General features: G+C 41.8%; 1 protein-coding gene across 3 annotated transcripts in view; it reads left to right on the forward strand.

Annotated features, from left to right (window-relative positions):
- WNT10A (Wnt family member 10A) overlaps nt 1-25,155 on the forward strand; it is a 90,446-nt gene that overhangs the window by 28,373 nt on the left and 36,918 nt on the right. For all 3 annotated transcript variants that reach the window (XM_070729054.1, XM_070729047.1, XM_070729066.1), the window contains exon 2: nt 9,048-9,310. In XM_070729054.1, coding sequence (XP_070585155.1) covers nt 9,048-9,310 — 263 coding nt within the window. The remainder of the gene's footprint in view (nt 1-9,047; nt 9,311-25,155) is intronic.

Raw genomic sequence — 25,155 nt, forward strand, 5'->3', positions numbered from 1 at the left:
CCCTCTGCTATGGTAGCTGCATTGGATGCCAGCTTGCCGTCAAGTCCAATTCAAAGTGTTAGTTATCATTTTGATTGTATACGACTAGGTTAAGTTTCATCCCTATTTCATCAACCCATTCCATCCAGTCAGAGAGAGAGAGGAGGTATACAGTGATCCCTCGAGTTTCGCGATCTCGATCTTCGCGAAACGCTATATCGCGATTTTTAAAAAAATATTAATTAAAAAAAAAACCACTTCCGCGTTTGGCTTCGGGAGTCAGCTGGGAAGCGGCGCGGCTGTTTTAAAAGGTCGCAGCCGGCCCGGGGGGCTTCCCAGCACCCCCCCGAACCCGGGTGGCCGGGCGAGCAGCGAGCGAACGGCGGGTGGCCGGGCGAAGGGCGGGCGAGCGGCGAAGGGCGGGCCAGCGGGTGCTGCAATCTGTCGGCTTCCGCACTTTCATCGCTCCCCACCTCCACCATCTGCGCATGCGCGGCCATGAAAAAAGGGCACGCATGCGCAGATGGTGTTTTTACTTCCGCAACCCTACATCGCGAAAAATCGATTATTGCGAGGGGTCTTGGAACGGAACCCTCGCGATAATCAAGGGATCACTGTATTGTGAACTGTGTCAATAAAGAATTTCAACTGGCAAGATCTAGGAGAAGAGCCTTGCTCCCACCCTATGGAACACCACCTTGCCCCTGGAGGAAAGTCTCTCCTGACCTTTTGGAAGAGTTTGGCTTTGCCCATTGACATGGGAGTTTAAGACCAAAAGAATTTGCAGCTCAGGTTGGACTGTGAGATCCTTGGTGCTGTCTGAACTTGGCTGCTTCTTGCAGACGTTTCATTATCAAAGTATGTAATGAAATGTCTAGAAGTGGTTTGTAGGTGGTGGTACTCCCTTTGTCTTTTTTAACTTTCTCAAGTGTTCTTTTTAACTTTGTTTTAATTCTGTTTTTAAACTTTGTATTGGTTTTTTTATATACTGCTCAAAATAAATAAATAAAGGGAACACTCAAATAACACATCCTAGATCTGAATGAATGAAATATTCTCATTGAATACTTTGTTCTGTACAAAGTTGAATGTGCTGACAACAGCATGTGAAATTGATTGTCAATCAGTGTTGCTTCCTAAGTGGACAGTTAGATTTCACAGAAGTTTGACTTACTTGGAGTTATATTGCGGGTTCCCTTTATTTTTTTGAGCATTCCAACCTGCCATCCCTGGGGTCGGGGTTGGAGGTAGCCTGAGGTTTCATGGAAACCATGACTTCCATGGGCCTGTCCCAAGTCATCCAGGGCCCAACTAGGAATAGTGGTCACACACCCAATTTGGTGTTCCTGTTGGAGCAGTGCCTATGTGATCTGTAATTGGTGGACCTGTCCTTGATCCCCTTGTCATGGTTGGACCACAATCTGGTGGCAATGAGTTTCTCAAGAGCTGTACCCCGCCACCACCCTCACCCTCCGCCTGGAGGCAAGACATATTAGATTGGTCTGCCCCGTTGACTAATGGACCCGGAGAGGTTCCAGAAGGACCTGGGGGTTGTAACTGCGTATCTACTGCACAGTCCATCATAGCTCTTAGTCCCTTTTGGGAATAGGAAGGTGACTGAGGCTCTGGATAGGCTTGCACCCATGGAACCTCTCCTCACCTGTAGACCTTGCTGCCACCTCTGGTAGTCAGAGGAACTGAGAGAGATGAAACGCATGAGGAGACGTCTCGATTGAACATGGGTAAGAAGGCCTACTAAGGCCTATTTCATGGCGATTCCTGAGGCGAACTGTATTTGCATCTGTAGATAATCACCCAGCAACCCTCTTTAAGGTGAGCCTTCTCCTCCTGGGGAAGGTCGACCTGAAGGGATGAACTGAGGAATTTGCAGATTTTCTGGAAGATTCTAATTCGTTCCCAGCTAGATGCCAGCATGGTTGCTGGTGCGGGAGGTTATTGCCCTGTTATCTGTTAATTGGACTGTGTTGCTCCCAAGGAAGGGGACAGTAAAGTAAGGAGTATGCGGGCAAGCACCTGTACCTTAAGCCCATGTCCCTTCTGGCTTGTGAAAGCTTCCCAAGAGATGACAGGCGGTTGTGTGATTGTCTGTTTCTGGGGCTAGAACTAGGGCTGTGGTGGGGTGACTTTATTACATTATTTGATTTTTTAAAAATCAGTTTTACTGTTTTTAAATGTGTTTTTTATATTTTGTAAGCTGCCTGGAGTCGCCTGGTCAAATAGGCGGCAATATAAATTTAATAAATAAATAAATAAATAAATAAATAAATAAATAAATAAATAAATAAATAAATAACTGCTGGATAGATGATAGACTGTTAAATAAATAAATAAATAAATAAATAAATAAATAAATAAATAAATAAATAAATAAATAAATAACTGCTAGATAGATGATAGACTGTGTTTCTCCTGCAATAACGAGGCCGGTAGCGAGGAAAATAGGCAACTCAACTTAATTTAAGCATAAGCAAGGAATGACAAGCCACTGGCAAAACTCTCAACTTGAACAACAACTGGCCACGCCTGGCAGCCAATCCGTGCTCTGGGATTTTCCCGACAAGGGAAAGGAACGCCCAGAGATACCTGGCCGTTGCCGGGACATAACAGACTGCTAGACACAATAGATATTATAGACAGACAGACAGACAGACAGACAGACAGACAGACAGACAGATGATAGATAGATAGATGATAGATGAATAATAGATAGCAGATAGATAGATAGATAGATAGATAGATAGATAGATAGATAGATGATTGATAGATGATATATATATATATATATGTAGATTGTTCTGAGTTCGGGTTTTGCCCTGTGTAATATTTTGCATGTCTATGCGACGTTTCGGTGAAATCACATTCACCATCATCAGGCTGAAGTTCCAAGCTTTGTGCTGTTGTAAAATGGAATGTTTGCAACTGTCATTTCTTCCTAGTATATAGTGTGGGGGTGGAGATTTGGTTTGAATGTAGCAAATAGATTGGGTGATTATGTTTTAGTGATCTGATTGGTTGGTGTAATCATAATTATTAGAAGGATTGACATGGTGATTTTTATGAAGTGTTTTTTTTGTTTAAGGCTGGTTTCCAAATTCCAAAATTCCAAAATCATAATTATTAGAAGGATTGACATGGTGATTTTTATGAAGTGTTTTTTTTTGTTTAAGGCTGGTTTCCAAATTTCTGGTAGGTGGGACGTGTCATCTCTTTTATTTATGCAAAGGGGGCTCCTCTCAATTTCTATGGCTTCCAAAGCAATTCTTCTATATAAATTCTCTGTTTTGTGAAGTAATTTAGTTTTTTCAAAGTCAATTTCGTGCCCTGTTGTTTTAATGTGCTGGACAAGGGAGGAAGTATTTTCTTCTTTTTAAACTGCATTCACATGTTCTGCAATATGTATATATATATATGTTAAATGTTTTTTTAGCTGGAATTTTAAAATTAAGGGAGACTAGGATGGTCCCATTTCGGCCTTGTTCTGGCCTCATCAGCTAGCCACACCCTTTCCTTTACTGGGATTCGATCCAGATCGAATCCCAGTAAAGGAAAGGGTGTGGCTAGCTGATGAGGCCAGAACAAGGCCGAAATGGGACCATCCTAGTCTCCCTTAATTTTAAAATTCCAGCTAAAAAAACATTTAACACATACAGAATATAGTTGTCGGCTATAAATATATTAACTGCCTTGAAGTGGTCCTGGGTTGGGCCTAGAGGCAAAAAAGGAGCTGTGACGTTCCTTAAATATACCAGGGTGATCCGACATAAGAAATATATATATATATGTCACATGTTTAAGCTGAATTTGAAAATTAAGGGAGACTAGGATAGATCTATTTCGGCCTTATTTTGGCCTCATCAGCTAGCCATATCCACTGGGACTTGAACCTGCAACCTTTGCCTTGTATATATCTATATATATCTATATATATATATCTATCTATATCTATATCTATATCTATATCTATATCTATATCTATATCTATATCTATATCTATATCTATATCTATATCTATATCTATATCTATATCTATATCTATATCTATATCTATATCTATATCTATATCTATAGATAGATAGATAGATAGATAGATAGATAGATAGATAGATAGATAGATAGATAGTAGTTATGTGTGGAGTCATATACTTTATCTGTCTTGTTATTTTTGCTGCCTCTATTTTCAACTTGGCCTCAACCAAAATAATAAAAAAAATCCCACCTCCCCTTAACAAATCCCATTTGGGCAGCAATCCATAGGTGGTCACATTGCCGAAATACAAAGCTTGTAAGAGAGTCAAATATAGAATGACAGGCATTTTCAAAGACGCGGTTGAAGAAACAGAGCAGTTCATACCAAAAAGTGATGAACCAAAGGTGGAAGAGGAGACACTGTTTCATGCCTCTGGCTTTGATGAAGCACTGGTATTAAGGAGTTACGGCCATCTTTACATCTCTTAAATTGAGCTGTTAGAGGCTTGGAACTCTGATTTTTAAAACTGCCAAAGGAAACACTGCACTGTGTAATTAGAGCTGTTTTGACTATTCACCTGTGTCTCTCTGATTTGTTTTTCTCTCTGCTTACCTGGCCTAGTCAACTTACAGATGGTGTGATTGTGGGGAATCTGGTGATATTTAGACAAAAAAGAGGAAGGATTGCCCTTTTCTATTCTGCAAACACAGAAAGAAACTACAACACTGATTGTTGTGTGATAATGCAGAGGGGATTTTTCCTGTTTTTAGTGGCTTCCTTGGGTGAATCAGTGAGAATAGGGCCAGGGCAGAATATATTTTCTCCTATATTGTATGATTTTTAAATGATGGTTTCTGGTGTAACATGCTTTCAAGTATTTGAAGAATTGCTGTTGTATTCTCCCATTTTCTTGAATGCTTCTTCATGTCGCTTAAGTTTCCGATCATCTCCTTTCCATTCCTTTCTCTTCTCCTTTCCTTCCCTTTTCTTCAAGTGAGATTTCAAAACTGGACATGCTGCTTTAGATGAAAGTACCTGGGAGCATACCATCTGCCAAGCAACTTCCAGTCCCAAATGATATCCATTTTTTTTTTCTGTCTGCAAAATATTGCTGAACAAGAATGTTCGCAGTTCAGAAATGCTAGACTGGAAAAAGTTTCTCTCAGGTTCTGAATTTCACCTGTTCCAAAATGGCTTTTCGTTGTTTCCATGTGATGTGGAGTTTTGTGAATCGGGATGACAGGCTCTTAGGAAGCCATTGCGCTACAAATCTTGATTTAGCGGACCATTTTAAAGGAGGGATGTCCATTAAATCCAAATTTACACCATTTGTGTAAGTTGACACAATTTGTGTAATTATGTAAGTGACATAAAGGGGTCATTTTGAATAAATCAATTTAATGCACATTGCCCTGATTTAATTGATAAAAATCTCTAAAGCAGAGCAGAAATTGAATGTATACTGTGTGTATGTGTGTGTGTGTGTGTGTGTGTGTGTGTATGTATGTATGTATGTATGTATGTATGTATGTATGTATGTATGTATACCATTTGTGGTCAGCTCTTAAGTGCCTAATACACCTTAGCTAATTTATACGACAAATGTGGCAACCTTGTTTATTCCTTTCCCTAATAGTATAAAACTGAATATAGACCTCACAGCTTATGGATTGTAATTTTAGTAGTACTGTATTGACAATGCATAATTGATAGACTGGATTTTATCATGGATTTTATCTGTTATTTATCATTTTTTCCTACAGCTTTTGATTGTGTATTCACTGAGTGTTTTTAATTATTTTTATTTATTTATTTATCTATCTATCTATCTATCTATCTATCTATCTATCTATCTATTTATTTATGTATTTATTTATTAGATTTATTAGATTTGTATGCCGCCCCTCTCCATAGACTTTATTTTTATTTATTACAATCTATGATTGTAATAATACATTTGAACTTTGAACTTTGAATGTATAAATGAATGACTGAAGTCCAGTAATTGAGAATTTAAGGCAATATACTCTTCATAAAAGATAACTTTCTGTATAGTAAACTTTATTTTATTACAGGTAGCAGGTAGTCATTGAAGTATTAGACAAATAAATGTTGCAGTTACTATAGTATTGAATCCATGAGCTTTTAATAGAAGCCTATTGATAGACCTTTAGAACTGAAAAAACAACAACAGTAATTTATTTTGTGGTTCCTTTTATTCTTTGAAATTGCTTTAACTATTCTATAATTTCAGGATTGTAGGCTACCCAAAATCGGTTGAGTTGGGCAGCTAGAGAAATAAAATAAAATAAATACATAAATAAATAAATAGTTCAAGTGCTATAGTCATTTGTAGAAGTTCTGTGTGCCTGTAGACCTATCTGCATAACAGATTCCCCCCACCTCCTGATTGCTACCTGAATAGAAAAACACAGTGCTGCAGAGATGCGTGACATACTTTCTCTCTGTGGGTATTTACGAACTAGTAAGCTGTGTTGTCAACTCTGATTATATCAGCATTGTGTCTGGATACGGAGCAGACTGAGTAGACACAGCAATCTTCTGCTGCGCAAGTTTTGAATTAGGATTAGGAAATACCTCCTGATGCTTCAGCTGCACTCTCTTTCCGAATCGCTTGGCCATGGAAGAAAAGAAATAATACCTGCCACAACAGCCAGATGTTCCTACCTTAGAGAGAAAGACTTGTTTCCCAGCTGTTCTTTGCCTTTCAGCTCCCAGTGGCCAAAGATAGAAAGCAAAAGCTCCCTTAATCTTCAGGTGTTCCAGCTGTCTCTCTGTTTCTAAATCTAGAAGATCTAACTTTACAAGTTTAAAGATTCCAGCCACTAAGAGAATAGCCAGAAGTGGTCTTTCACAAGATCCATCTTTCTCAGCCACTTTGCTGCTTTTGATGCCAAGGTAGATAGGTAGGTAGGTAGGTAGGTAGAAAGATAGATAGGTAGATAGATAGATAGGTAGATAGATGGGTAGAAAGATAGATAGATAGATAGATAGATAGATAGATAGATAGATAGATATTTTGTGATATTTATATGCCGCCCAACTCCAGCAGGACTCTGGGCTGTTCATAATAACCACAACAACTAAAAACAATATAACATGTGATACGATAAAAACAGCAAATTACACAAATAACCTTAAAAACCATGCATTCACTCAGTTGTTCCTAATTCCAGGCCTGCCAGGTAGACCGGTAGGGTGGGAACAATACAGATCTCTGGAGGCAGTTGATTCCAAAGGATCAGAGCCACCACAGAGAAGGCCCTTCCCTGTGGCCCCGCCAGCCGACATTATTTGGTAGATGGGACCTGGAGAAGGCCAACCCTGTGGGCTCTTATTGGCCATTGAGAGGTCTGAGGCAGAAGGCGGTCCTGTAAATAGTCTGGCCTGTAGATAGATGATAGCTGGGTAGGTGAGTGGGTGGATGGATGGAGGGATGGAGTCCTCGAACAGGGGTGGCATACAAATCTAATAAATAATAATAAAAGATAGATAGATGATAGATAGATATAAAGATAGATAGATAGATAGATGATAGATAGATAGATAGAAAGATAGATAGATAGATAGATAATAGATAGATAGATAATAGATAGATAGATAGATAGATAATAGATAGAAAGATAGACAGACAGACAGACAGATAGATAATAGATAGATAGATAATAGATAGATAGATAGATAATAGATAGATAGATAGAAAGATAGATAGATAATAGATAGATAGATAGATAGATAGATGATAGATAGATAATAGAAAGATAGATAGACAGACAGACAGACAGACAGACATAGATAGATAGAAAGATAGAAAGATAGATAGATAGATAGATAATAGATAGATAGATAATAGATAGATAGATAGATAGATAATAGATAGATAGATAGATAGATAGATAGATAGATAATAGATAGAAAGATAGACAGACAGACAGACAGATAGATAATAGATAGATAGATAATAGATAGATAGATAGATAGATAATAGATAGATAGATAATAGATAATAGATAGATAGATAGAAAGATAGATAGATAGATAATAGATAGATAGATAGATAGATAGATAGATAGATAGATGATAGATAGATAGATAGATAGATAATAGAAAGATAGATAGACAGACAGACAGACAGACAGACATAGATAGATAGATAGATAGATAGATAGACAGGTAGATAGATAGATGATAGATAGATAGATAGATAGATAGATAGATAATAGATAGATAGATAATAGATAGATAGATAGATAGATAATAGATAGAAAGATAGACAGACAGACAGATAGATAGATAGATAATAGATAGATAGATAATAGATAGATAGATAGATAGATAATAGATAGATAGATAGATAGATAATAGATAGATAGGTAGAAAGATAGATAGATAATAGATAGATAGATAGATAGATGATAGATAGATAGATAGATAATAGAAAGATAGATAGACAGACAGACAGACATAGATAGATAGATAGATAGATAGATAGATAGATAGATAGATAGATAGATAGATAGACAGGTAGATAGATAGATGATAGATAGATAGATAGATAGATAGATAGATAGATAGAAAGATAGATAGATAGATAGATAATAGATAGATAGATAATAGATAGATAGATAATAGATAGAAAGATAGACAGACAGACAGACAGACAGACAGATGGATAATAGATAGATAGATAATAGAAAGATAGACAGACAGACAGACAGACATAGATAGAAAGAAAGATAGATAGATGATAGATAGATAGATAGACAGATAGATAGAAAGATAGATAGATAGATAGATAGATAGATAATAGATAGATAGATAATAGATAGATAGATAGATAATAGATAGATAGATAATAGATAGAAAGATAGACAGACATATAGATAATAGATAGATAGATAATAGATAGATAGATAGATGATAGATAGATAGATAGATAGATAGATAGATAGATAGATAGATAGATAGATAGATAGACAGGTAGATAGATGAGGTGTTTACAAGAAAAGAGCTCTTAGAATGTGGTCATGACATTGCTGATGGTCTGTTTCCTTTGCAGCTCCTTCTCGAACGAAATCCTGGGCCTGAAGCTGCCTCTGGAGCCTGTGCTTAATGCAAACACTGTCTGCATGAACCTACCTGGCCTGACACGGCGGCAACTGGAGGTTTGCATACGGAGCCCTGATGTGACGGCATCTGCCATTCAAGGCATCCAGATTGCCATCCACGAGTGCCAGCACCAGTTCCGTGACCAGCGTTGGAACTGCTCTAGTCTGGAGACAAAAAACAAAATCCCCTATGAGAGCATCATCTTCAGCAAAGGTGAGGATTTGCCACCCTACTTGTAAAATCTCCAGCAATTGCAAAAAGTTGGTTATGTTTGGGAAAGATGCTCAGAAGCTTTTACAGATCAAGCAGTGGACTCAAGAAATGGCGACACTAGGACAGTGATGGTGGACCTTTTCTTCCTTGGGTGCCAAAAGAGTGTGCATGCATGCAATAGCCCATACCCATAATTCAACTCAGGGGCCCTCTGGAGGCTGGAAACGGCCTGTTTCCCAACTTCTGGTGGGCCCAACAGGCTCGTGTTTTGCCCTCCCCAGGCTCCAAAGACTTCCTTGTTCCTGGGGGTAGGTAAAAACTCCCTCCTCTGTCCATTCAGTGGCTATCTGGAAGCCAAAAACACCCTCCCAGAGCCTCTTTGTGAGCCAAAAATCAGCTGGCCGGCACACACATGCATGTTGGAGCTAGGGCAATGGCTCATGTGCCAGCAGATAGGGCTCTGCCTGCCACCTGTGGAACCCGTGCCATAGATTCGCCATCACCGCACTAGGATTTGTTCTAGAATTCAGCAGCTTCTCAGAATTATCAGGCAATATAAATGTCTTAAAAGTGGTAAGAGTTCCCCCCAGATCACCTATTGTATACAGGTAGTCCTCAACTTGCAACTGTTAAAGGAGAGGGGCGGCATACAAATCTAATAAACAAACAAACAAACAAACAAATCATTTAGTGACCATTCAGAGTTATAATGGTACTGAAAAAAGTGTCTTGTGACTGTTTTTCACAGTTATGACCATTGTTGCATCTCCACAATCACAGGATCAAATTCAGATGCTGGACAATTGTTTCATATTTATGATGGGATTCCAATGTCCCAGAGTCATGTGACCTGCTTTTGTTACCTTCTGTCACTTAACAACCACGTTACTAACTTAACAACTGTAATGATTCACTTAACAGCAGTGGCAAGAAAGGTCATAAAATGGGGCAAAATTCCCTTAACAAATGTCTCACTTAACAACATACATTTTTGGCTCAATTGTGGGCATAGTTCTAGCGCTACCTGTATTTTATTTTTATTTATTTTTTATTTTTATTTATTAGATTTGTATGCCACCCCTCTCTGTAGACTCGGGGCGGCTCACAACAACAATAGAAAACAGTTCATAACAAATCTAATAATTTTAACGATTAAAAAAGAAAACATTAAAATCCCCGTTATTAAAACATACATACACACAGACATACCATACTTAAATTGTATAGGCCCGGGGGAGATGATTCAATTCCCCCAGGCCTGATGGCAAAGGTGGGTTTTAAGGAGTTTACGAAAGGTAGGGAGGGTGGGGGCAGTTCTAATCTCCGGGGGGAGCTGGTTCCAGAGGGTCAGGGCTGCCACAGAGAAGGCTCTTCCCCTGGGCCCCGCCAAATGACATTGTTCAGTCAACGGGACCCGAAGAAGGTCAACTCTGTGGGACCTAATCGGTCGCTGGGATTCGTGCGGCAGAAGGCAGTCCCGGAGATATTTGATCCATTTGTTTCTGCCCCCCCCCCCAAATACCCAAGGGAATAGGAAGATCCAAAAAGCCATATTAAAAATATCTCAAAATAATAATAATAATATCATTAAAAATTAATGAAAATTATCCATGTCAGAATAAACAATTTACCATAAAGTGGTATCAAAATAAGAGCAGATCCTAAATATCATCATATTTAGTTAAAAAAAAACAATGCAGATAAGTAGAAATGAAAGTTTCAGCCAGTGCAAGTTGGATCTGCTGACACGGTGGACTAACATTTGTCTTGCTGGTGCTGGTTGTTATAATTTTATTTGGGTATTGAACACATTTGTATATAGCTGCCCATCTTATACCGAACTTTGGTTTGCTTTATAAGTGACAATCCAATGTCTAATCATCGTTTTCTAAATTTGTATCAAAACATAAAAGTTCCTTCAAGGTCACCTCAGCTCCTGGTGCTTCATAGATTTTTCTGTGTACTTTTCCTGGCAATAATATAGAAAACATTTGCTATTTCCTTCTTCTGGGATATTTTTCCAGTTTTGCAGTTTTTCCTCTGGCATGGAATTCCCTCGGGGTTTCTCACCCATATATATATTAAGCAGTCTCGGTCTGTCAATACCACCCAGGCGAAAGAAGCTAGGTCCTGTTACTGTTGTGACAAAATTCAGAGAAAACCTGTCAACATTTAAAATAAAGCCAACATGAATTAATTGGAAAATTGCCAGGATTCCTGGCTCTGGGGTCCACTTCAATTGTCTATCAGTCAGTCTGTTTGTAAATTAAAACCCGATTTTCTCATTTGGTGGGAATCAGTTGGTGCCAGTTTTGGGGAATTCTGGCTGCTTTGGGATTTTGTTACGTATTTGCATGTGATAATCTCTTCTTGAGGTTGATCAGAGATACTTGGAGGGTGGGTGGGTGAGATATATTGCATAAGTTAATAGTAGTACTATTAACGGGGATCAGGAAGTATCAAATTCCTTCCCAGTTGGAAAGCCATGTCAGATATGTTGGGTAATAACATGTTGAGATAGATTGATGTAGACAGGCAGCAACTTCAGATGCTTATCTGAATGAAAAACTCTTATGGGAGATGTTTACCTGTTAATTGGAAGAAACAATGCCCTTCCGCTGGGCTTTGTTAATTGCTGGAACTCACTGCCACAGGATATATTTCGTAGCCTGAGAACTTAAGATGAAAAGGAATCGGATGTCTCCGGATGACAGAACAGCAAGGCTTCTACATAACTTCTTGTAGATTTAGCTTTGTGATGCTTAGTGTCAGTTGTTGCTTCTTTCCAGACACATTGCGTTGTTCTTGGGGAGCAAACTAGCTCCCCGTTTCTCGATTGAATACAAAAACCTTGCCATGATTGGCTGAGGCCATCTCCTTTGGATATATATGTGCATATTAGAGACCGACAGCTTTATCAACGGTTCTTATTGGCGCCAACAGAAAAAATGATTTTCATCTCAGTATGCCTCAAAATTTGGGTTGCTTACAAGGAGGGTGGGGGCAGTTCACATCTCTGGAGGGAGTTGATTCCAGAGGGCTGGGGCCACCACAGAGAAGGCTCTTCCCCTAGGTCACGCCAGATGACATTGTCTGGTCGACGGGACCCGGAGAAGACCAACTCTGTGGGACCTAATCGGCCACTGACTGTATGACTGTGACTTTGCAAACAAAGCAGCCATGGGTTTTCATTCTTGTTGCATCCCTCAGGAGAAAAGTACACACCGACTAATACTATTTTGCTAATCATTTGCAATAGAGAATCGTGACAAGAGTTGTGTGTGCACACTCTGCAGTTTCAACATGGATGCATTGGAGGATTTCTCGAATGGGTTTCTGCATTGTTGCCTTTTTGACAAAACACAAGGTGCCCACATAATCCCTCATTTTGTATGCTTAGACAAAAAGCGATGATGCCCCACTGCTTTTTTTTTTTTTAAATTAGTGCGACTTACATCTTTCTTTCATTAGAAGCTTCTTTATTGCTTGCGGAATTGAGCCCTGGGCAGTCGAACTATTGAGGGTGAAGAAACTATGTGGTGAAGGGAGGGAGGGAGGAAGGAAGGAAGGGAGATAGTTTTATCTTTCTTTTCCCTTCCAGAAGACTTCCTGGACCATTTCACTCTCATCCAAGATATCATTCTCTACAGCAACTTACCTGATTTTTTTCTGGGTGCTCAGTTGTGGCACATTTCTGTTATTTGCAGTGCTCAGACCCCCACAAAGCTTGTGGGACCCAGGGGAAGAGCCTTCTCTGTGGCGGCCTCGGCCCTCTGGAACCAGCTCCCCCCAGAGATCAGAATTGCCCCCACCCTCCTCGCCTTTCGTAAGCTCCTTAAAACCCACCTCTGTCATCAGGCATGGGGGAAGTGAGATATTCCTTCCCCCTAGGCCTATACAATTTATGCATGGTATGTTTGTGTGTATGTTTGGTTTTTAATAAGGGTTTTTAGTTATTTTAAATATTAGATTTGTTATATGCTGTTTTTTTATTATTGTTGTTAGCCGCCCCGAGTCTACAGAGAGGGGCGGCGTACAAATCCAATAAATAAATGAATGAATGAATGAATGAATGAATGAATGAATGAATGAATAAACTAAACTAAACTAAACTAAACTAAACTAAAAATAAAATAAAATAAAATAAAATAAAATAAAATAAAATAAAATAAAATAAAATAAAATAAAATAAAATAAAATAAAATAAAATAAAATAAAATAAAATAAAATAAAATAAAATAAAATAAAATAAAATAAAATAAAATAAAAGTACAATCATGGTTGTAAGTTCAGGATTTGGTAAAGCAGAATGGTGTATATATATTTTAGGTCACTTTTAAGGAAAAATGGATCACTGCAGCATTCATCTGGAATTTATATTAGGATCATCTTGAGACTCTTTATCACCATTTTGCTCATGGCATCAAATCTAACAAAAGATGAGAGCGGGAAACTATCCCAAAGGTGTTTTTTCAGGAGGCGACTGGACTTTCTTGGGGGTTTTTGAAGACATTTCACTTCTCATCCAATAAGCTTCTTCAGCTCTATCTGGATGTTGGCGAATGGAAGGATTTATACTCCTTGCAGACAGCTGATCATTTGCATCCTTTTAGTGAGTCCTTGAATCAGTTGAAGATTTATCTGTGTCCTCAGGATCACCTGAGTTCCTGTAGCCTGCATTTTTTTCCCTCTGGAAATCCATTCTTACTCCCACACAGTTCAAACAGTGTTCACCCCAAATTTTATAGCTAAAAGTCTGTAGAGATTCTCAGAAAGTCGCGTTGCCTCCTGAAAAAGCACCTTTAGGACAACCATGACCTGGATAACTGAGAATCTCTACAGCAGCGTTTCCCAACCGGTGTGCCGCGGCACACTAGTGTGCCGCGAGACATGGCCAGGTGTGCCGCCAAGCTCCGGCTGGGCGGGGCACTGCCGGTACTTCCGTCCTGGGGCTCCCGCTCGCAGCTGTCCCCCGGCTCCTGCTCGATGCCGTGGTTTTCGGCGCTCTCCTGCTGGGCCCCAAAGAAGGAAGGCGGGAAAAAGGAGCCTTTTTCCCGCCTTCCTTCTTTGGAGCCCAGCAGGAGAGCGCCGAAAACCGCGGCATCGAGCAGGAGCCGGGGGACAGCTGCGAGCGGGAGCCCCAGGACGGAAGTACCGGCAGCGCCCCGCCCAGCTGGAGCTTCTCTGGCGTCGACGGCAAGTGTCCTTTGTGGCCCGGCGGGAGGGCACTGGCGTTGGGAGCGGGGGGGGGGGTGGCCGCAGCGGCCGCAGGCAGTCGCGGAGAGATGTCGGCGGCGAGAGGGAGCGCTCTCTCTCTCTCTCTCTCTCAGCTGACTGCAAGCGGGAGCCCTGACGGTGGCGGTTGGACGTGCGGCAAGTGTCCTTTGTGGCCCGGCAGGAGGGCACTGGCGTTGGGAGCGGGGGGGGGGGTGGCCGCAACGGCCGCAGGCAGTCGCGGGGAGATGGCGGCGGCGATAGGGAGCGCTCTCTCTCTCTCAGCTGACTGCAAGCGGGAGCCCTGACGGTGGTGGTTGGACGTGCTGCTGGCGCTGCGGGCCTGGCATATACGGTGTCCAGCAGCACGTCCAGCTGCCGCCGTCAGGGCTCCCGCTTGCAGTCAGCTGAGAGAGAGAGAGAAAGACAGAGAGACATATAAGAGAGGCAGAGAGAGAGAGAAAGAGAGACATAGCAAGAGAGGCAGAGAAAGAGAGACAGAGCAAGAAAGAGAGGCAGAGAAAGAGAAAGAGAGATAGAGAAAGAGAGAGAGAAAGAGAGACATAGCAAGAGAGGCAGAGAGAGAGAGAAAGAAAGAGAGACATAGCAAGAGAAAAAGAGAGACTTAGCAAGAGAGGTAGAGAGAGAGAGAAAGAGAAAGAAAGAGAGACATAGCAAGAGAGACAGAGAGAGAGAAAGAGAGAGAAAGAAAGAGAGATAGCAAGAGAGGCAAAGAGAAAGAAAGAGACATATAGCAAGACAGTGAAAGAGAGAGAGAGAGCAAGAGAGAGAGAAAAAAGCAAGAAAGAGATAGCAAGAGAGACAGAGAGAGAGAGCAAGGGAGAGAGAAAGACATAGAGGAAGGGAAGGAGGGAGAGAGAAAGAGAGAAAAAAAGAGAGGAAGAAAGAAAGAAAGGGATGGAGAGAGAGAAAGAAGGGAAGGAAGGAAAAGAGAGAAAGAGGGAGAAATAGAGCGAAAGGGAGGAAGAGAGAGGGTTTTTTTGTCCAAACTTTTCTTTAGCCCGCCCCCCCGCCCCGCCCCCCCCCCCTTCAGTGTTCCCCAGGATTTTGAAAATATGAATAATGTGCCGCGGCTCAAAAAAGGTTGGGAAACACTGCTCTACAGAGTGGGAAACCAGCAATTTTATTTTGCCTCCTTTGGTTGAACTTGGGAGAGTGGAGAACTGAAAGGACTTTTGTTACTCCAGGTGCTTCTGTAACACAAGGCTACGTTTTTCACACGCATTGGCGAAAGCGCTGTCTGGCTCATGTTGGGATTCCATGCTTGCTCTCAGAGTTTTAGATATAGCGGGCTTGCTTCAGAACTGCTTTGCAGGGATTGGAGAATAAAAATGCTAGCTTAAACCTATGATTTATTTATTTATTTTATTATTTATTATTTAGATTTGTATGCCGCCCCTCTCCACAGACTCGGGGCGGCTCACAGCAAGATACAGCAAAACATGACAAATCCAAATAAATTTAAAATATTTAAAAGATTTAAAAAGAACCCCATTTACTAACAAACACACACACAAACATACCATGCATAAATTGAACATGCCCTGGGGAGGTGTTTCAGTTCCCCCATGCCTGACGGCAAAGATGGGTTTTAAGTAGTTTAAGGAAGGCAGGGAGAGTAGGGGCAGTTCTAATCTCAGGGGGGAGTTGGTTCCAGAGAGTCGGGCCGCCACAGAGAAGGCTCTTCCCCTGGGGCCTGCCAACCGACATTGTTTAGTTGACGGGACCCGGAGAAGGCCCACTCTGTGGGACCTAATCGGTCGCTGGGATTCGTGCGGCAGAAGGCGGTCTCGGAGATATTCTGAACCTGATGATGATGAAACAACAATAGTAATAATTGCAATAATAGTAAATAATTATTATTTGGAACAGCTGACGCCCTGTGATGATACTTTTAATATTATTTTAGAGCAACATCTGCTTGTCTCGGGTTCTTAGGAAGAATTTGATAGGTGGACAAAAATGCCACATCCAGGCTAAACATCTGGCTCACTGTGTGACCAACCATAACAATAACAATCTCCTTTAACAGTTTGAGAGAGTCTTATATATTTGCATGTAACTTATAATTAGTTCTCTTGAGATCTAATTCATGGTCACTTTGACCTCAAATGCTGAATTTGGCAAGGGGATCTCAAAGAACTCGAATCAGAATTTCCCTGCCAAGAGAAGCACAGTTAGATGACTCTGGCAATGTATTGTGTTTTTATGTTATGCCTTTATAAAAATGCAGTCTCTTGATACATACTTTCAGCACAAGTTATAAATGGCATGGGTAAATACATATGTATAGAAATCAGATGAGGGAATGTAGTAGAACCCATTCTTTGTCGTCCTGCATGCTGTAAGATTCATTGCAGTTATTCAACTTTGTAATGTTTGTTTGTTTGTTTGTTTGTTTGTTTGTTTATTTATTTATTTATTTTGTCCAATACACAATGAGAGTTTTAGTGGGTATATACCGTGTTTCCCCGAAAGTAAGACAGTGTCTTACTTTCTTTTTACCCCCAAAAGCCCCACTACGTCTTACTTTCGGGGTATGTCTTACATTGGAAAAAAATTGAAAGGGTCGCGTTCCCGAAGGCATCTCCCCAGAGTCCAGAAGGGCAGCCGCGGGACAGGAGCCTCGTGAGCCCTTTTCCAAGTTCAACCTCAGGGCTCCAAGCGGCGTGCACGCGTGGAGCCACAGACGCGTGTCGGGGAAGCGTGTGTCTGGAGGGGAGGAGCCGCTCTGCGCAGTTGGGCAGCCCCACCTGCCTGCTGGAAAGGAGGCGGGCAAAGGAGGGCGCAGCTCCGGCCGCTTGCCTCGGAGCTGGTCGGCCTCGCTGGCCGCTTGCAGCCGAGCCTCGGCAGGACTCGGTTGCTGGGACGAGCGCCTTCGCTGCAAGCCGCCGCCCGCTTGGCTCGCTTCGGACCAGCGCCATCCTTCGCTTTGCCAAGCCGGGGAAGAGGCGGTGGCGCCGCGGCGAGGCGAAGGCGAGGGGCGCGCGGGGAGCTTGGAAGCGACGTCATCGGGCTCCCCCCCGGCAATACCCCCGTGTTTTCCCGAAAGTAAGACATATGTCTTACTTTCAGGGTACGGCTTATATTAGCCGACCCCCCTGAAACCCCCGATACGTCTTACAATCGGGGGTGTCTTACTATCGGGGAAACAGGGTATATATATACATATAGTAAAATACATGATGAAGGTTATAGAGGAGATACTCAAAGTAAAATATATCTATGAAAGAATAGAAAAGAAGATATAGTAATAGAACATATCAATGAAAGAATAGAAGAAGAGATATAGGAATAGAAGAAAGGTATAGGAGATATAAGAGAGCAATAGGACAGGGGACGTAAGGCACTCTAGTGCACTTGTACTCACCCCTTACTGACCTCTTAGGAATCTGGATAGGTCAACCATAGATAATCTAAGGGTAAATTGTTGGGGGTTTGGGGATGACACTATGGAGTCTGATAATGAGTTCCACACTTCGACAACTCGGTTACTGAAGTCATATTTTTTACAGTCAAGTTTGGAGTGGTTAATATTAAGTTTAAATCTGTTGTGTGCTCTTGTGTTGTTGTGGGTTTTTTTAAAGAAAGATTGTATATGTCTTTGGGATGGGCAAGGTAAACATCACAAATCAAATATTGTCCATCATTGTGCAACATATACAAATTACATTAGATGAAATCGTGATGTTATTGAGACTTCTGGCACATGCGGGAAAGACCTTACTCCTCCTTGTGTTTGGCTTATAGGGCTTTAAAGTTCCAGACCTAATTTATACTTACCTGGCAGGGAAGACACCATGATCATTTATACCTAAACCATTATTGTTGTTATATTTTGTTCAAAAAATCTTTGAAGTGGGTAAGTTCTTTGGATCCATGCTGTAGTGCTGCCACTTTGAATCAGTATTACATTGAAGATCAACATTCTACAAACTCTTTCTCTATTCTTCGTGGAGCTGGTTATAAATCTCCTTTGCTGTCTATAAATGGGACCATGGGACCTCAAAATTCCTTGCAACTCAAAACACAGAGTGACATCAGAAGGGTATGAATAATGACACTATTTCCAAGAGCAAAAGGATTGGTAGAACAAATAATAAAGTCAGAATAATGCAGAGTAAAATATTTCCTTCTCTGTGTAAGATTTCAGGAATTTGGGCAAAGCAGAAGAGTTGAGTTTTAAGTTATGTGACTCCTTTTTGTGTCATGTGGAAACAACTATGAAAGGATATGCAAGTGAAACGTATAGTGTATTCTCCACTCTGGTCTGTGCAAAAGGAATTTACTCAAGCAATTTTTGGGTTTTCACAGAGAATAGAAAGTACAATTCAACCACCAGCTGGGAAACAGTGAGTAATTCCTCTTCAGCCAGAATAAGGGAAGCAGATACCAAATGATTTGCTTTTACCATTTCTTCATCTTGTTTGTCCATCTTTTTCTTTACCTTCATTAATAATAAATAACGTTTCAGTTAAAAAAAACAACCTATCTTGGACTTCTCTTTTGTTCCTACTCCCCTTCCCAACAGTTGGTTTTGTAGTTTAATGTCATGTATTTCCAGTAATGCAAATCCTTTGTTACAGTTTGCTTCTTATAGAAGTGCAAAAGTGACGGTATAAAAAAGAAAGGGAGAGAGTCAGAAGAAATAGAAAAAAAGGTAAAGGAAATGGTGAAGGGTGGATAGAGAAGTGAAATAGTTGTTCCTCTGTTTGTTTGGCAAGATACATTATTTACTCTCTCTTTTTTTGTATATTTAAGTTTGACCCATTACAGGCAGTCCGCAATTAAGCATCAAATTTGTGTAGCTAAATAAGGCTGTTCAGTTAGTTTTGGCCCACTTTACACAGGTAGGTGAATTGCTGCAGCTGCTATTAACTATGTAGTTGTTAAGTGAATCGGTCCTATTGATTTTGCTTGTGGGAAGCTGCTGGGAAGGTTACAAAAGGTGGTCACGTGATAGTGCAACCATCATAAATACAAGCCAGTTGCCCAGTGCCTCAATTTTCATCATGTGACCACGGGGATGCTCCAACAGTCAAAAGTGTGAAACCAGTCATAACTCTCTTTCTTCAGTGCCATTATAACTTCAAACAGTCACTTAACCGAATGGTTGAAAATTAAGGGCTACCTGGATCTGAGACTTTTCCTCATTTGTAGTGGACTTTTTGCAAGACTGTACCATTGAATTGAATAGAATTCTTCATTGGCCAAGTGTGACTGGACACACAAGGAATTTGTCTTTGGTGCATATGCTTTCAGCGTACATAAAAGAAAAGAGACATTTGTCAAGAATCAACACAATGATTGTCACAGGGGTCAAATAAGCAGTGAGGAAACAATATTAATAGAAATCTTAAGGATAGAAGCAACAAGTTACAGTCATACAGTCATAAGTGGGAGGAGATGGGTGATAGGAAGGATGAGAAAAAATTAGTAGTAATAGTGAATAGTTCAACAGTGTTGAGAGAATTATTTGTTTAGCAGAGTGAGGGCGTTCAGGAAAAAACTGTTCTTCTGTCTAGTTGTCTTGGTGTGCCGTGCTCTGTAGCGACGTTTTGAGGGTAGGAGTTGAAACAGTTTGTGTCCAGGATGTAAGGGGTCAGTAAATATTTGTAGAGCTGAGGAAGGGCAGAATCATTGCTGTGAGCCCCGGGCACTGACCCCGTGACCCCGTTAGGCACATACATCTTCTGTTACGATTTCCCCAGGGCTACGTTGTGCCTCCCTCAGAGGTATCCGAGCAGAGGGTGGTGCTGACATACCAAGAGGAGAGCTATCTTGAATTCAATTTGGCCTAAGGCTTCTCCTTTAATCTGACTTTGGTTTCAGCTCGTTTCAGTCTGGAATGTTTACACCTCCGCCTAGCCACGGATCCCACCACCAACCAGACGTGACTTGAAATGCTGCTCGCGCTGGGCCTTACTTAGCCTCAACTCTTCTTCTGCACAACACCCCCACCCCCCGATGCCCTGTATTCCAAGTCTGTTGTGACCGAAAAACAAAACACCAAGCCGAGTTACCAGTAAAGATCACCGGGCACTTACATAGCTAATAAGGGGGATCTGGAATGCACAAAGATGACACACTCCAAAAGGCACCTCGAGTGATCAAGGTCTCAGGGGCTCTTTGGGAAGATGGAGGGAAGCAAGTTACGATCTGCCACAGAGAGCTGAAGGTCTGGCAAGTTGCCAGTCCCTGGCGGGTTCACCTGCAGTTTAATTAGGTAAAAAGGGAGGAGGGACTGAGGAGAGAAGCAAGAGGCATGTTCCAACTGGCTAGATGCATAGCCCTTGGAAGAGTAGGGACGGGGAAGGAGCCGGCAACGGCATTCAAGGTATGGCAAGGTTTCCAGCATCCTTGGAGTGAAGTCACCTCCTTCTTGACATTATTAATAGCAGCCTTGAACTAATTGGGGAATAATCTGCTAGGGCACATCCAGCAAATGTTCGTGTTAGACAGGTGTCACCGAATGGATCTTAATTGGCTGTGCAAGAATTTCACCTTAGCGTGCCGAAGAAAGTTTTCCTGTTGGTACAGTCAGAGCTGGAGGGCTTCCAGGATTTCTGCAGCTTGGATACATAACAGTCTTCCCTGATCTAGAATCTGTCAGACGTGTTAGGATTCTAACTCCCAGAAACCAGAATGATGCTGATTTGGGGAGTTTACACCACCGCATGGACAAATCTGGGTTAGGGGAAGACAGTTCACAGAATTGCAGAGGGGATTTTGGAGACCCTACTGCCATGTCATGAATTCTCTTTTGTTGACAATGAAAAAATAAACAAGGATTCACGGTGGGCATTTTTTCTAGCTTAGGTAGTGGCTGGATAAAATGGGTTTGCGGGGCCTCCTGTAGCCTATCTGCTTGCAGATGATTCCAGTTTATGCTGCTCTTTACCAAATCTGGCAATGTATTGTGTTTTAAAAACTATTTCTGAATAGTTTTTATCCCAGAGCTATAATTGCACTTAACAATGAACTAAGGGGTCATCATCAGTGAGCTGTTGGACAGTATTACTTGGTCTGTTGTGTGGATGTTTGGGTGGTTCAGGGAGAAGAATTGGTGGTGGGTGGGGCATATTTTGGGGACTGTTATGTGTGTTGGACCTGGTCTTTAGGCTTTATCTGTCTGTCTGTCTGTCTGTCTGTCTGTCTGTCTGTCTGTCTATCTATTAGATTTGTATGCCGCCCCTCTCCGTAGACTCGGGGCTGCAGCAACTGGGTCTTTTCAGGAGCAAAGAAGAGTAAGCAACCTTGTCAGATTTCAAATATCCTGTCCAGGGGTGGATGTTGTATGGGTATACTGTGTATATACATAGAGCAGTGGTTCTCAACTTGGGGATCGACTGTTTCATAGGGGTCGCCTAAGACCATAGGAAAAGACAAATTTCCCATGGTGCTAGGAACTAAAGCTTCTATTCTCTCGCCTTGGAACATATTTTTACAATCCGACCAATCAGGCGTTTACAGTGGGTGTGTCCCTCTGACCTTCCTGCCAATCAGCTTAAAGGTCTGTTGGGAGAATTGGCGCTAGACTTATGGTTGGGGGTCACCACAACACGAGGAACTGTATTAAGGGGTCATGGCATTAGAAAGGTTGAGGCCACTGTTTTAGAGAGCATGCAAGATCCTGGAAGGAAACACTATACATTGGATCTGTTTTATTCTGGCTCAAGCCTTGAGTTCACAGAAAGAATTCTGGTGATGGGACGCTTGGGGAAAGGAGACGCTTTCCGAAACCAGCAAAGAGCTGACAGCAAATTCATATTGAAAAGGAGCAACAGCCGTCTCTGCTCAGAACTCTTCACAGATTCTTGGTAAGATTATAGAAACCCTCACCAAAAGCTCTGGTGTGCGGCAGCAACTGGTTCTTTTCAGGAGCAAAGAAGAGTATAAGCAACCTTGTCAGATTTCAAATATCCTGTCCAGGGGTGGATTCTGGCTTACCTCGCTGCTGGTTCGTTTCCTCATGCACCCCTGCGTGCATGTGCAGTGCTAAAAACCAAGCTTCTGCATATGTGCAGAAGGAAAAAACAGTGTCACCAAGAAAACCAGTTCGGGGGCATGTCCAGCCAGCTGCGAGCGGGAAGAAATTCCCACTATTGGTTCTATAGAACTGGTCCGAACAGGGAGGAACCCACTTCTGATCCTGTCTCCTTAAACATCCCAAGACATCCAGAAGGACTACAATTTCTGAACTACCTTATTTCCTGCAGGGTTTTTTTTGTTTGGCAAAAACTGTTGTGGCTTAAACTTCCTATGTAGCCATTTGTCACAGATGAGGGGGCACAGGGCATGAGTGGAATGGGAAGTTATGTGGGCAAAGCCTCATCCTTCCCAAGAGCATGTAAGCTCTCACCACACACAAAAGAAACATAAACAAGCACAGCCTTTGTGGTTGATGAACATCACACACTGAGCTTCGTGATTTGGTTTCTGCAGAATCATAAATGGGAGTACAAGCAGTGATGGGCTCCTACGGGTATGGTCAAGTACGCAGAACCGGTAGAAAATTTTTGATCCCCCCCTTTTTTTTCCCTTCTGGGCTCTGGGTATGTTTTTCCTAGCACAGTAAATGCGGTTGAATGTGTATAATTTTAGAAGAGTTGTGTGTGTGTGTGTGTGTGTACATACACATACAATTTATATAGTAGATGTATATTTTTGTATACCTGTGTGTATTTACACCTATGGCATTTATACATAGAATTAAATAGTATATTTTGGATGTTCAGTAATAGTGACTAGATAGGGAAATTGTATCTCTTTGAGGCGAGGAGAGGCCAGGCACCCTAACTCTAACCCAAACCCTTGATGGGAGTGATGTCAAGTTGGCCACCTTTAAGCCAGTCACATGATCTTTAAGCCACCCCAGTCACATGATTGTCAAGCCACTCCCACCTGATTACATGGTGGCAAGCCACACCTACAAATAAGCCACACCCACAGTGTGGTAGTAAAAAAGTTTGCAGCCCTTCATTGGGTACGAGAAATGGAGTAAGAGGTTTACTATAGTTTTGACATGGATTGGATAAGTAGTATTCTACCTTTGTAGGTGAATATCCAAATATTGATATCAGGCAAACATCCTATACAGGAGGAAGATAGAGTTAGATGAGACACTGCTAGTGTCATCTTTTCTGGAATTCGTATCAAACAAATCTTTTTCACTAACCATTCGTTTAGCTGCCGCTGCTGTATATTGTTATAATTTCCGATCATCTCCACAGGCAAATCACTAGTGGATCCACATTCACAGATGCAAGGCACTTACCCTCCGCTCCCGCCCTTGTCACCATGCATTGTTACATAGGCCACAAGCCAAAGAATCTGTTCTATTAGATCAGTGTTTCCCAACCTTGGCAACTAGAAGATATTTGGACTTCAACTCCCAGAATTCCCCCAGCCAGCGAATGCTGGCTGGGGAATTCTGGGAGTTGAAGTCCAGATATCTTCAAGTTGCCAAGGTTGGGAAACACTGTATTAGAGGTTGCCATGTTTTTTCTCCCAGGACTGTACGTCTTGGAAATATGTACCTGTCAGCAATGGAGCAGGGGCAAACATTTCCGAGATCGATACATAGCAAAGGAGAGGCTATCCCTCTTACTCTGCAAGCTGTCCTGTGTCATCCCAAGCATAGATCTTTACAAAAAACAAAAGCTGTTTATGAGATGCCATCAAAATTCTACGGTACTATGATATTGTTCAGTATAGGTGGCAGCCATCTCAATTAACTCCCTTCTTTTCCCTGATATTAAGCAGACAGGGTGACTGTTACCTCAGTTGTAATGTACCTTAAATATCTTCAGGATAGCACAACCGAATAGGAAGATGAAGTATGTTCTACTATACAGTACCATATCATCAGCATGTCCTAGCCCAGTGAGGGCAAATCTTTTTTCCCTCAGGTGCTGAAAGAGCATGAGTGCGTGCTATCGCGCATGCACAAGTGCCCACACCCATAATTCTATGCCTGGGGAGGGTGAAAACGGCTTCTCTTGTCTCCTGGAGGCCAGAAACAGCCTGTTTCCCAACTTCTTGTAGGCCCAGTAGACTCATGTTTTGCCCTCCCCAGGCTCTAAAGGCTTCCCTAGAGCCAGGGGAGGGTAAAAACATCTGTCTGAGCCAAAAATGAGCTGGCTGGCACACACATGCACGTTGGAACTGAGCTAAGGCAACAGCTTGCATGCCAGCAGATATGGCTTCGCGTGCCACCTGTGGCACCCGTGCCATAGGTTTGCCATCACTGTTCTAACCTGTTAAATCCTTAGCGGAATGAAGGACTGCAGACTTGAAGTAAGAACGATTCTTTATTAACAGGATATAACGGTTTACAGAACAGAACAAGACAAAACATGGCCGTGCCTGGCAGCTATATATATGCCGGGCTGCCAGGCTGAGCCAACCAATCACCTTGCAGTATTTTCCCGCCCAAGGAATGTGGGGCGGGTACAAGGCCTAACTGTCCTCTGGACACAATATAACCTATCTTCCTTTTCATCTGAGCATATTGTTGTCAGTGGGGCTGCAATGCCCGCTTCTATTTTTCTGCTACATTATTTTTTCTTGTTGGGTTGGATGCCAGTTTTCATACGATCTCTTATGGG

This window comes from Erythrolamprus reginae, chromosome 1 (assembly GCF_031021105.1).
Source record: "Erythrolamprus reginae isolate rEryReg1 chromosome 1, rEryReg1.hap1, whole genome shotgun sequence".
In the NCBI taxonomy this organism is placed as follows: domain Eukaryota; kingdom Metazoa; phylum Chordata; class Lepidosauria; order Squamata; family Dipsadidae; genus Erythrolamprus; species Erythrolamprus reginae.